This window comes from Malus sylvestris, chromosome 5, assembly GCF_916048215.2.
Source record: "Malus sylvestris chromosome 5, drMalSylv7.2, whole genome shotgun sequence".
NCBI classification, from domain to species: domain Eukaryota; kingdom Viridiplantae; phylum Streptophyta; class Magnoliopsida; order Rosales; family Rosaceae; genus Malus; species Malus sylvestris.
This window is the reverse complement of record NC_062264.1, coordinates 45193201-45206403: the sequence shown is the minus strand read 5'-3', so window position 1 is coordinate 45206403 and position 13203 is coordinate 45193201. Positions and strand designations below refer to the sequence as shown.

Genomic DNA, 13203 nt, shown 5'->3' with positions numbered 1-13203 from the left:
TATCACAGGGAATGCTAAGTGATGGCCAAGAAATAGCAGTAAAGAGGTTGTCAAAAAGCTCTGGACAAGGTGTAGAAGAATTTAAGAATGAGGTTGTGTTGGTAGCCAAGCTTCAACACAGAAATCTTGTCAGGCTTTTAGGTTTTTGCTTGGAAGGAGAAGAAACCTTACTTGTTTATGAATATGTGCCTAACAAAAGCCTTGATTATTTTCTGTTTGGTATGTGAACATCATTTGATGAATATACATATATGTTTGTGTCAGCATATATAATTCTTTGTAGTTCATAACTTCATAAAGTACTACTTGAACTTGATAAATTTACAGAACATGAAAAACGAGAACAACTAGATTGGTTGAGCCGCACCATGATAATTGGAGGAATTGCTCGAGGAATTTTGTATCTCCATGAAGATTCGAGGCTTAGAGTTATACATCGTGATTTGAAAGCTAGCAACATTTTATTAGATAGCAACATGAACCCGAAAATATCAGATTTTGGGATGGCTAGAATGTTTGGAGTTGATGATCAAACTGAAGGAAATACCAAAAGAATTGTTGGCACTTAGTAAGTTTCAACTTATACAAAAACCTCTATCTAATATTGTTAATCTTAAGTTCCAATTATTTGTTTCAACTTATGTAATTAACCCTATCTTTAAATAGACAACAGAAAAGTATATATTTGTTATTTAAACTCTAATATATGTCAACCATTTTTGTCTTGCAATTAGTGGTTACATGGCTCCAGAATATGCTATGGAAGAGTTGTATTCAGTAAAATCGGATGTCTTCAGCTTCGGAGTACTTCTGCTTGAGATCATAACGGGGAGAAGGAACTTTTTAGGCTTTCATCGCACAAATTGTAAACCTACCCTTATAGGTTATGTAAGTTCTTTACTTGAAATACTTATTCAAAATATTCGTGAGCTAATTAATGTAGCTATTAAAACTGGAGTAGTACATACATCCCTGAGAGATATTGATTGCAGGCTTGGCAATTATGGAATGAAACGAAAGGGTTGGAGTTGATGGATCCCTTGTTAAAAGATTCCTGCAGTCCAAATGAATTTTTGAGGTACATCCACATTGGACTATTGTGTGTTCAAGAAGATGCAAACAACAGGCCGACCATGTCCTCAGTTGTTCTTATGTTAAAAAGTGAAACTATTATTCTTCCCAGACCTGAGAAACCAGCCTTCTTTACCGGAGGATATGTTGACCACCATGATCAAGTGCGTCCTCAAGATTGCTCAGGCAATGGTTTGACCATTTCTATCGATGTTCCTCGTTGAGACCGATGACAATAAGGTTAATATTTTGGAAGTTCTTCCGTTAAAGGCTCTTAAGCTGCATTTAGAGACAATCCTATAATCTTTACAGCTTTTCTTTCACCTTGTCATTTGTATAGGGTTAATGTTAATTACCATGCGCTCCCTAATAATCTCGAATCTACATAATTTGTTATTACGCATCCTGTATGTATATGACTAGCAGTATGACTTGAGTAGTGTTATTTTACGTACTTAATATGTTTTGAGTTAATTTGAGTAGTGGTCCATAACTTGTTACAATCTGTAACATTATTTATTTTTGGTAATCACGTTAGAATAATTCCTTTTATATTTTCCTCTTTAAACCCTTAATTTTGGAAGGTATTATAAAACAATGTTTACTCAAAAGAACCATTACAATACCTTATGACCCGTTTAGGGACCGATGCTCTAATTTTCTCATATCTTTCAGTAGGAGTGTTATTTTTCATGTGATCTAACTATACCTCAATTTGGTGTGATTTTCTACTCAAATTAAAAAATCTATAAATTCGTGTCATATATATGCAGATAATTACTCAAGGAAATTTCAATTTTCTCGCAAGATTGTGAACTGAGTTTGATAACCAATTTGATCCATGAAACAGTGAGGAATTTAAGGGTATGTTTGGTATCCTATTTGAAATTTTTTATCATTTCTCAAAACATTTATTAAGAACATTTCTTGAAAACAATTTTCTTTAAGACTCAAAAACTTAATTGGTTGGCGATTTAAAAATTTTAAATTTTACAACTTAAACTAGACAAAAAGATCTAAAAAGAGGGGGTCATAGGAGAGGGAGAAAGAGAAGAGAGAAGGAAAGAAAGTAAGAGATGATTGAAGGAGAGAAAAAGATGAGTGAGAGAAATAACTGAGAGAATGAAGAAAGCGAATTGGAGGAGACACAAAAAAGATAAAAAATAATAATAAATAAATAAAATAAAAGAGGAAAGAGAAAGAAGAAAAGAGAGATAGATTTGGAGTGAGAGAGAGCAAGAGGGAAATGAAAGAAATGAGTGAGTTTAAATTTAAAAACTCACTTTTTATGGTTTTAGATAATAGACTATATTTTTTAGTTAGTCTTGAGTTCAATTTTTTAAAATAGTCATACCAAACAAGTTTTTAAGGTCTAAAACTTGAAAATTGTTTTTGAATTTAAAAAGTTGGATTCAAGTAGAGTATCAAACAAGCCCTAAATTTTTACAACAAAAAATATCCATGATGACGATGTTTTAAGTGAGAAAATTTCTCCCCCCCCCTCCGGATCCATTATGTGGGGATTCTAAGGATCCCTACATCACAGTCATTCATCGTATATCGTGCGGCCAATTTTCGTAAGGTACTATTTGTGATTAACTTAAAATAATAAAAATAAAATAATTTATGACCGCACGATTTACGATGTACGGATGAGATGTGAGGATTCCTAGGATCCCCACATAATGGATCCAGAGGGGATTCATGTTCTTCTGTAAAAACTATATACCGAGAAGCTGAAAGTAAGAATCCCATGATAATGTTACAATCACATCTTGTATATATTTGATTAATTATACAAACTTTAATTAAGGGAATTGTTATTAGCACTCCTAAAATCTCATTTGACGCTCCAAACTTTCAATAATTAGAAAGAAAAAAATATATTTGTGAAGAGTATATAATGAGATTTTTTTAGTGTTAATAACAATTCCCTTAATTAATACTAGGATAAATAGTAAAAAGGATTCTAATAACTAGTATGCCTTCAATAGCTCAGCTCAGCTATATCTAACTCCCTCTCGTTCTCTCTCTATTCAGCTACAAGCAGAGAAAGTTGAGATTTCATCATAAAATGAAGAGTAGTTTAACCTTTTAAAATGAGATTTATTCTCAACACGTCCCCTCACGTGTAATAAATTTTCAAGCCTAACATGTGGACAATACAACAGGGTGACGCAGAGCGCGTGTTACCGTTTGGCTTCACACGTGGGACAACCTACTTTGATACCATGAAAAAAGTTAAGGTTTCACCACAAAACTAATTAATCATATGAAGAGTAGTCCTTTTTTATAAGCTCATGATCTTTCCTCCCATTAACGTAAACTCATTCTCATCAACAAGAAGAAATAGAATCCTTCTTGCTGAAGCAACGACTCCGAATTCTCTTCCTCCTCTGTTCTTCGTTTTTCAGCTGATCCGTGTGAATCATCGGCTCACTGAATCAATTTGCAGTTTTGTTTTCAAATAATACAAACACGAATCAAACACTGACAGTTTACTATTATTTGATGGTTGTGAAGTCCTTGTCATTATCTATTAGTTTTGGGTCAACAAATCTTTCAACTTTGGGTGCGACTGAATTTTAATTTTTACTGATGTGAGTTTAACTAATTTAATTAAACAAGTCTTTGATCAATACCGTATTCTTGGTCTCAATCCACCTCTAGTAGACTTTGTTGAGCAGGGTTGCATATCTATGGATTTTCGGTCAGCAAGGAAATTTGTGCGATGGCAAGTGCCTTCGCCCATGAGCGGTATGTCTCGGGTTCGAGACTTGGGAGCAGCCTCTCCATAAATGGGGGTAAGGCTAGCCGACATTCACCTCTCCCAGACCCTGCGTAAAGCGGAAGCCTTGTGCACTGGGTACGACCTTTTTTTAAGGAAATTTGTGCGATATAAGCAAATCGATACTTTGACCGGTTTATATAGTAAGTGAACAAAATAGAGCCTGCATAAACACATCAACAACAACAAAAATACATCATCCCATTAAGTAGGGTTGGTTGTATGAATCCTAGAACGTCACTATGCTCGGTTTTGGGCCAAGTATTTTATTAGCTCCAAATAGTCTCTGTCTTTTCTTAAAGTCTCTTAATTTTTTTTAAGTCTTCATCTACCCCTTGTGCCCTTGTGTTATGAGTCTTTGTCACGTAGTCGCGTTTTCTAACTGGAGCATCTTTAGGTCTTCATTTCAAATGTTCAAACCATCTTAATCAATTTTCTCTCATCTTATTTTCAATTAGGGTCATTCCTACTTTACATTGGATATCCTTATTATTCTTGATCATATTATTTCTTGTATGCCCACACATCCTCATGCTGCTATAAAGACTCCAAAGACCTTGCTAGTAATTTCATGGCAGCTCCCTTCGAGTAGAATGGTCAAACAAATAGTTAGACTTGTACTAACCAACAGACACTGCTTGTTTGGCCAGTCAACTCTAAACAATCACATTTTAATCAAGTAGTTTAAGCATGCACTATATGTGACCAAGCTGCAAAGTCTTTGATCAATCAACAATTAACCGATCATTTGAACACCATATGTTATTCCTGGTCTCTATCAACATGCAGATCATGACTTTAATCACATCCGGCTTGCGTCTTCCATCAGCAAGGAAGTTTCTGTGATGGTCACATGTAAACTTGTAGCTGGAACTTCACTGTCAAAACTGAAACGTCGTCAAAATAAATCTTCAAAGTGTTTCTTGCTTTTGGCCAAAATCTGTGTTCACCGTGAACCCTTTTCTTGCAAATGGACAAAGATAAACTTCTTGTAATGCTTTTCGCAATTATTCTGCTGTTGATGCCAGCTGCCCTTTCTGCTACAGATCCCCTTTCAATTTTTTGTTCAGCTGATGGCAGAAGTAGTCAATTTGAAAGCAATCTCGAGCGGCTATTGAGTCATTGTCTTCTAACACTTCCATCACAGGAGGTTTTTACAATGACACGATTGGAGATGGACGTGACATAGTCCCTGGACAAGCACTTTGTAGATGGGATGTTAACTCCATAGTTTGTCGAAACTGTTTCATGAAGCAAGCAAGGAAATCTTCATGAGTTGCAAAACAACTGATGCAATGTTTGGTACAAGCTATGCCAAGTTCAATATCCATACCAGATGTTCTTTCAACTAATCGTTTACACAGGAAAGTATCTGGCCAAGGATAGTCAGGAGAAGAATGTATCAATGATCAATCCACACCATTTCAATGATGTATATATTGGCCTATTTGATGTCAAATGTAGCCGCGTTTAGACCTTCTATGCATATGTTTGCAACTGGGAGGGAATGATAAACAAAAACTACAAAATCTGTATTTAAATTTGTTAGGGGGTTACGGGAGTTACCATAGTTACTGTTCTTCAAGGACAATACATTATTGTTTAGCTATTATGTTGTTATTAGCCTTTATTAGGATATAATTGGTTTTCCGTCCCATTGTAACCACTAAGAAGATATCTTATAATTTATGTATAAATATAGGTTGTAATCTCTCAAATCTAGATATTGAATATACGGTTTCTTCAAAATTATTTAAAATAAATAAAAATTATAAAATCTAACACTCGGTACCCCTTTTTCATATTTTATATATTTTGGAATTGGTCATTAGGGATTCACATATTGCATTGCAGATTATGTTACACAAAATAAGTAAATTAAGACTCTACGTTATAGTTTCTGATTTATGATAGTCAAATTAAAGAATCCAATATTCAAAGGTATATAAAAAAAAATACAACATTAAATGTGACTAGTCAAACATGCACTGCAATGGATACTTTAAATCCACAAAAAGCAAATCACAATACGGACATAGCATCGTAGTGTTTGAATCGAACATCAAGATTGCTACTGTGCAATTTTGCATCAATTTTACTTTATTTACGAGTTTGCCACCAGGCTGATTCTAGCCTAAATTTCGCTTCATTTACAAGATTGCCACTGGGCTTAATAACGGGTCTTCGGTCTTTCGGCTGGATCTGGGCTTATGGCTTGGGGAGAGAGAGGGAAGGGCGACAGAAGGGTTGAAAGGGAGACGTTCGCCGGGATTTAGGGGAGAGGATTTTCAGGAGGGACGTGCGGGTGGATGTCCTGTGGCTGATGCATCGGTCAGAGGGTTGTTAGGGGGGAGGAGAGGAGGGGGACAGAGGGACTGACAGATTGGAGAGATGGGAGCTACGGGTTTGGACTGAGTGAGAGAGGGATTGGGGTGGGTTTAGGTTTGTTGTCATTCAGTGAGGGTTTCGGGGATGGGAGGCCATGCCTCCTCTGTGAGAGAGAGAGAGAGAGGCCATTGCCGCAGATCCTCGATTTCATGAGTGGGAGAGGGGGGGTAGTCAGAGAAAAGTATGAGCCACCGCTTCGCACGGTGGAAGCTTGCCCACGCGTCTGTCATCGCTGCACCTCGACTTCTTCTCCGCTTTTTCTTTGCTTTTTGATTCTCTCTCGCCATTCTCAGTTTCTGCTACTCTCCACAAACCCAAATTTCTTTATATCGTTCCAGTTTTAACGACAAACCCAAAACCCAGATCCCTAAACCCAAATTTCTTCATTTTTTTTCCCTCCTCGAGTTCCGACAGGAGCGGCAGATGTACCCAGATGAGTAGATCCTCAAGTCCATTTTATGCTCCTTAACAAGACCAACTCGGTCGACTACGCCATGGACATCCACAAGTCCCTCCACACCGAAGATTTTCCCCAAGGTGATTATATAGAAACCCCTTTTGTATTTATAGGTGTATGTGTGTTTGTTTGTGGTAATTTTTGTATATATAGGTCTGTGTGTGTGTTTGTATATGCGCACCCATTAGGTGTTTGACAATTTGTCTCTGTGGAAGTTTAGATATGGTGGATAGGAGGGTAGAGGTGGTGGCTCGCCTCAAAGCTCTGCCCTCTCTCTCCACCCCACCCCTCGCCCAAGGTTTGGTTTAGAGTCTTGACCCCTGTTTGGTTTCCGGGAAAATCACAAGCTCAAATATTCTCGAACTTTTTCTCAATTTTTGTGTTGGAACTGATAGATTGCGTTGAAGGAGGTTATCGAGAAGGTTCTCGCTGAGCCGATGCGGCTTCATTTCGTTGTGGCTAATATTGGAACTGGGTTCTCATCGAATCTCTTGCACAGGTTTCAATTACGTTGAACTTGAATGTTTTGAACTCAAGTCAATCAGGAATTTTTTGGTTGTTGAAACCGTTGAATTTCGTTGTACTTGAATGATATAGATGTGGGGAATACATTTACAGAATGATTAATTTTAACCATTGAATTTTATTTCATTTTTCCTTGGAGTTTGAGTAACAAGATCATCAAATTCTTATATTCGTTATTTGTGAAAATAAATACAGACGCATAACAATATTGTTACACTTTTACTTTTCTTGGGTTTTTATACATTTTGTGTGTTTACTTAGTTTTGCCTTGGAGTTGGATGCACTTTGTGTGATGGATTGTGATTTGTTTGAAAATATCTTTAGTGTGATGGTTTTGAGTATGATGTGTTTTCCTAATATTGTTTTTCTCCCTCTTTGTAGTCCAGTAGTGCAGAAGAGGTTCCCATGCAGAGGAGGAAAACTGCTGCAAGTGGAGGATAGGTAACAGCTCAAGACTTTTGAGGGTGCAGGTAAACAGCACATATGCATTTGGAAAAAATAAAAAGTAAAGGCGGGTTGGCTGTAGCTTCTCCTTCTTACCAGAATAGAAAATACTTTTAAACTGCATTAAGCTATTAATAAATTAAGCTTAAGTTGTATTTTACTTATTAATACATTTAACATCCGCCGCAAAGCACGGGCACATTTTTTCTAGTCAATACAATTACAGTAATTTGTGGAAAAAAAAAATATCGAAAATTCTGAGTGGCTGAATGTATGGTGGTGAGAGAGTCGAGTACGTAAAGTGTATTCACATATACATCATTATTTCCTTCTTCTTTGTGGTTGGCCCACAACACGATATTCCTCATGAATCAGTCACACTAGCCAACTTCCCCTCAAAGTTTGATTAGTCGAATAGGTGCTAAAACATGAATTCCACGTATAATGATAAAAAGTTTGAGAGGTTCCCCTAAGAAAAAGTTAAGTTGAGAGGTTTCCCTTAGAAAAAGTTAAGTGACACCTATGAGCTTATGTCACAAAGAAATTTAAAAGACAGAATCTTTCTTTCTTCAAATGGAATTGGTCTCTTCGAGAATGGCATATTAACAGTTGAAGGTTAATCAAACAAGAAGAATACTAAGATCAGAGAATGGCATGAAAGAAACAGAAGTGAGCTGAGAAAGAAGAGAGAAGTGAGCTGAGAAAGAAGATAGATGAATGTCACTGTTCGGATTCAATACACATGAACCACGACATGGCCAGGACCAATACACATGAACCACATGCATAACTGCAATTCTACTCTGTTTACACTTCTCAGTGATATTTGTCTCTATTTGACTGGAGAAGACCTCTAGTTATGACTGATATAAATTGTAAAAAGTGTGCATTTGTTGTGAGTTTGAAACTAAATTGTGGCTAGCATCATTGGAAGAGTAGAGTAGCCGCAATTGAAGATGAGAAAAGAGAAAATCGATTAAAGTGATTTAGATATGTGAACCGAAGATCTATATGTTTAGAAAATGTGATTATGAGATAGAGGCTTAGAACAAAAGAGCAGAGAAAGACATAAGAAGATTTGGAAAGAGTGTTTAAGAAAAAACATGGAGTACTTGGAGCTAACAGAAGACTTGGTGCAAAATCGAGCGTAATGATATTTTAAAATTATATAAATAAAGCCGACCATATTTGGCAAGATAAAACTCGTTATTGTTGTAACGAGAGTCAAACCAAATACTATTTGCCGTAATTGATCAAAGGAACAAAACCTGCAATTCTAATTAAGGGTCAAGAAACCAGCTGGGTCGATAGTGACATTTGAGTCAAGGAACCAAGGTCTTTTGTTTAATTTGATTTTTCTTAGCTTCTTCCACCTCATCTAGTCTATGAAAATCAATAATTGAAGACAAGTTGAAACTTTCTGACACGGGCAAGAGAGAAATGGGATCCTCAAGATCATTGCTTATCTTCATCTTTCCAATTCTTTTCAACCTTATTCCTCCCACCACTTCCCAAAACGACGGTATCTGCACAGATAATCCTTACTACTGCTGGAAATGTTCCGATACCGGCACCTACACGCCCGGCGACATGTACCAAGATAACCTCAACCGCCTCCTCTCCTCCTTCACCACAAACACCGAAATCAGTTCTGGTTTCTACAATTTTTCCGAGGGACAAGACCCCAACAAAGTGAACGCCATTGCATTGTGCAGAGGAGACCTCTCTCAGGACGCTTGCCATACGCATCTCAATGATTCTATAAATGCTCTCTTGCAAAATTGTTCTACTCATCCAAAGGAAGCAATCATGTGGACAGAGCATTGTATGGTTCGATACTCGAACAACTTGATATTCGGAATTGAGAAAGAGGACCCTATAAAATTTGTGCCTAGCCCAAATCCTGCTAAGGATTCTGCACAGTTTAACCTGGTGCTTAACCCCTTGTTGAGTACGTTAATTGAAAAAGCTGCATCAGGGGACTCTACTAAAAAATTTGCAGCAGGTCATGCAACTGTCCCGGGAGGTGAAACTATATATGCACTTGTCCAGTGCACTCCAGATATAAAGCAACTAAACTGCAGCCATTGCCTTACAGAAGCAGTCTCAGATATTCCCGGATGTTGTGGTGGAATGCAAGGAGGAAGAGTTCTTAAACCCAGCTGTAACCTAAGGTATGAGGTTAGTCTTTTCTATGAGTCCACATCCGATTTGCCAGTAAATATTTCATCTCCGGGTCCAGCAGCACCAGCACCCAAAGGAGGTACGATACAATTTTTTTCATTTCCTGCTTTTTAGCACTATGCTCTCCAGACTGAGTAATTATAATTTTTTTCTGCACTCACATGAGGAGTGCAAGAGGTTAAAAATAGAGGTTCTAAAATTACTAGCCTTGGTAATATTTCAGCTTAAAACGTAATAAATATTTGATCACCGTGCAATTATACGGTGTGATTCTTCATAATCGCACCCTTGTGATTTTCAGGTGCAAAGAAGAGTAACACAAAAGTAATTATCATCATCGTGGTGGTCGTGGTTTTGGTCGCTTTTGTGACCATCCTCAGCAGCATATGCGTTTACTTGAGAGTGAAGAAACGAGGGGTAAAACTTGAAGTTGAAGGTAAGTGCAACGCTTATCTCACACTATCTCATCTGCTGTTGGAACTTTTGCTAATTTAGTTTCCTTTTCCAGATCAGGATAACTCAGATGAAATCAGTTTAGTGGAATCGTTGAAATATGACTATGACACTATAAGATCTGCAACGGATGACTTCTCTGATGCAAATGAGCTTGGAAGAGGTGGATTTGGAGCTGTTTACAAGGTAAACCAAAATAATTAAATTTTCACAAGAAAGAAGATTACCTATGAATTGTTTCCTTATTTTTCTCCTTTACACATTCAGGGAAGGCTACTGAATGGGCAACTTATAGCCGTAAAAAGGCTCGCTAAGAATTCTGAACAAGGCGATCGTGAATTTTCGAATGAGGTCATGCTACTTGCTCAGCTTCAACACCGAAATTTAGTAAGGCTCCTAGGATTTTGCTTAAAAGCAGAAGAAAGACTCCTCATTTACGAATATGTGGCAAACAAAAGTCTTGATCACTTCATTTTTGGTATATTTCTTCACTTCAAATTCAGTATAATTCATAGTAACGTCTTATAGATAATATGACGCGCGCACACACATGTATCATTCTAATGAAATAATATTTAGGCCCCAACAATCATATGCATTTGGATTGGGAAACACGGTACAAGATCATAGGAGGCATTGCTCGAGGGATTCTTTACCTTCACGAAGATTCTCGTGTTCGAATTATTCATCGTGATCTCAAAGCGAGCAACATTTTGTTAGATGAAGATATGAACCCAAAAATTGCTGATTTTGGTACGGCAAGATTGTTTGCTGTTGATCAAACTCAAGGAAATACAAAAGCAATTGTGGGAACCTAGTAAGTATTGTATTAACATTTTACACATTAGTTTTCTGCTTTGTTTACACTAGAATTCAGAAGAAGAAAAACTTAAAATTTTAAATTGGAATATAATCATGCAGTGGATATATGGCTCCTGAGTATGTACATCATGGGAATTTATCTGTAAAAACGGATGTCTTCAGTTTCGGCGTCCTGATTCTTGAAATTGTAAGTGGTCAAAAGATTGGTCGCTTTCGATACGGCGAGAATGAAGAGAGCCTTGTAAGCTATGTGAGTAATAGTACAATCAAGTTAGTGGATTCCCTCTTTTTCCCACTACAAGGCAAAGTGGTAAAATTTATTTATTGTGTATATTTATGTACTTTTTACTTTTAGGCCTGGAGAAATTGGAGTGAGTCTACAATTTCAAATGTCATAGATCCCATGTTGACAACGAGTTCAAGAATCGAAACGACGAGATGCATCCACATTGGTTTACTTTGTGTACAAGAAAATGTTGTCAGCAGACCGACATCAGCTTCAGTTGTATCCATGCTTAATAGCCATTCTGTCACGCTTGCAGTACCCTCAAAACCTGCATTTCATGCGCAAAACGACAGTGGATTGATATTGGCAGAGTCTGATGAATCCGAATCCAGAACCCCTTCGGTCTCTGTGTCAAAAAATGAGCCTTCAAATATTACTGAGCCCTATGCTCGCTAGTTATGAACCATATGTTAACATACTTTTTATTTATTTTGTAGCACAAGTCATCATTTTGTATTCTTGTTTAACGTTGCTTTAGAGTTGTAACTGTTTATCTCCATGGGCGAGTTATCTTTTTATTAACTAATTGATCTCTGCTTTCGAGCTGCAACCAAGTTACTCGATGAATAAAACTGGAATTACGATTCATTTCCAGATAAGCATCACTCAAAGAAAAGTCATGTTATTTAAGTTTTAGAAGGAGAATTTTTAGGCCGATTAAAGGACGAGAAGAGAAACTGATTGCAAAACTCTTTTTCTTATTTCATAGACACAAAAGAAAGAAGATTACTACAAACTGGAGAGCAATCTTAAGCCCTGATAACAAATAATTAAGAAGTAATTAATCATAATCTTTATCCAACGTATGTAACAAGTTGTGGCTAGACCATCATTTGTTAGTTTTGAACCAAATTTACATCATTTTCCTCGATGTTCGGTGATATCAATATCAATATTGAAATATTGGGACATTGAATTATTGATATTTCCATAGTAACCAATACTTTTCATCCTTGAATTTATGACACCAAACCGGGAGAAGAAGATTCAATCAAGACCCCCAAAAGACAAAACCTTTTCCAAGAGACGTAAAGACTAAATATGAATATGAATATGGAGATGTAATAATTGAAAATTTGAGGAAAAAGACAAGCAGGAACAAATAGACTATGTTTTGGCCTATTACCTTTTAGTCCTCTTAGTTGGAGATAGTATATAAATATGGTCTAGTATTGTTCATTAAAAAATAATTTATTTCAAGGCTATAATTTGGACATGGGCTAAAAAATAGCCGTCTCGGTTGGAGATGAGTTTTTTATCAAACGGACTATGTTTTGACCTATGGCCCTTTGGCCTCCTTGGTTGGAGATGATATATAAATATGGTCTGACACTATTCATTAAAAAATAATTTCTTTCAAAACTAGATATTATATGTTTATAGTCAATATTTTTAGATGTTATGTGATATATAATAAACATGCACTATTTATACGATACATAATAGATTTCTCTTTAATCCCTTTTCGGTTGGAGATAGCCTAACTTAACCGGAATAGCCATGTCACAGAATTTCTCTTCGTATTGGAGGGGTTATGGGAGATGCTAAAGACTCGTAAGTCTTAAGTCTTCTCTTAGAAAAGTTAGTGCCATAGAATGAAGGGGACAAAACCAATAACAAAATTGTCAAGCAACCATCTAGATTGGGGACCACAGATGGAGTCAAGGTCTTCTCCAAGCAGCCACATTAGACCAAGAAGAAGGACGAACACAATCCCCACTAGCGTGTGACTTGTTTGCGGACTCGAATTTTCAACAAAAGCTCTAAAAAAAGAGTAAATAAATA

At 36.7% G+C, this 13203-nt stretch overlaps 3 protein-coding genes and 1 pseudogene across 29 annotated transcripts in view; all 4 read left to right on the top strand.

Moving 5' to 3' along the window:
* Positions 1–1550, top strand: part of LOC126623033 (cysteine-rich receptor-like protein kinase 10) — an 89701-nt gene extending 88151 nt beyond the window's left edge. For 17 of the 23 annotated variants that reach the window (XM_050291797.1, XM_050291789.1, XM_050291787.1 and 14 more), the window contains 4 exons: positions 9–219; positions 328–568; positions 735–888; positions 993–1550. In XM_050291797.1, coding sequence (XP_050147754.1) covers positions 9–219; positions 328–568; positions 735–888; positions 993–1295 — 909 coding nt within the window. In that variant the 3' untranslated portion in view covers positions 1296–1550. The remainder of the gene's footprint in view (positions 1–8; positions 220–327; positions 569–734; positions 889–992) is intronic. The other 6 variants (XM_050291777.1, XM_050291784.1, XM_050291783.1 and 3 more) reach the window with 2 other exon arrangements.
* A 3112-nt stretch (positions 1551–4662) lies between these two features.
* LOC126623045 (cysteine-rich repeat secretory protein 1-like) lies at positions 4663–5603 on the top strand (annotated as a pseudogene).
* Positions 5604–6644: 1041 nt separating this feature from the next.
* Positions 6645–12006, top strand: LOC126623036 (cysteine-rich receptor-like protein kinase 29). Its single transcript, XM_050291809.1, has 8 exons — positions 6645–6784; positions 7611–9936; positions 10159–10293; positions 10366–10496; positions 10578–10788; positions 10890–11127; positions 11232–11382; positions 11488–12006. Exons 2-8 carry the CDS (start codon positions 9114–9116, stop codon positions 11812–11814), a joined length of 2016 nt encoding a protein of 671 aa, XP_050147766.1. The 5' UTR covers positions 6645–6784; positions 7611–9113; the 3' UTR covers positions 11815–12006.
* LOC126623028 (cysteine-rich receptor-like protein kinase 44) overlaps positions 6655–13203 on the top strand; it is a 98650-nt gene continuing 92101 nt past the window's right edge. For 4 of the 5 annotated variants that reach the window (XM_050291732.1, XM_050291730.1, XM_050291721.1 and 1 more), the window contains exons 1-2: positions 6655–6784; positions 7100–7203. The gene's annotated coding sequence lies outside the window, so the exon portion shown is untranslated. The other variant, XM_050291720.1, reaches the window with a different exon arrangement.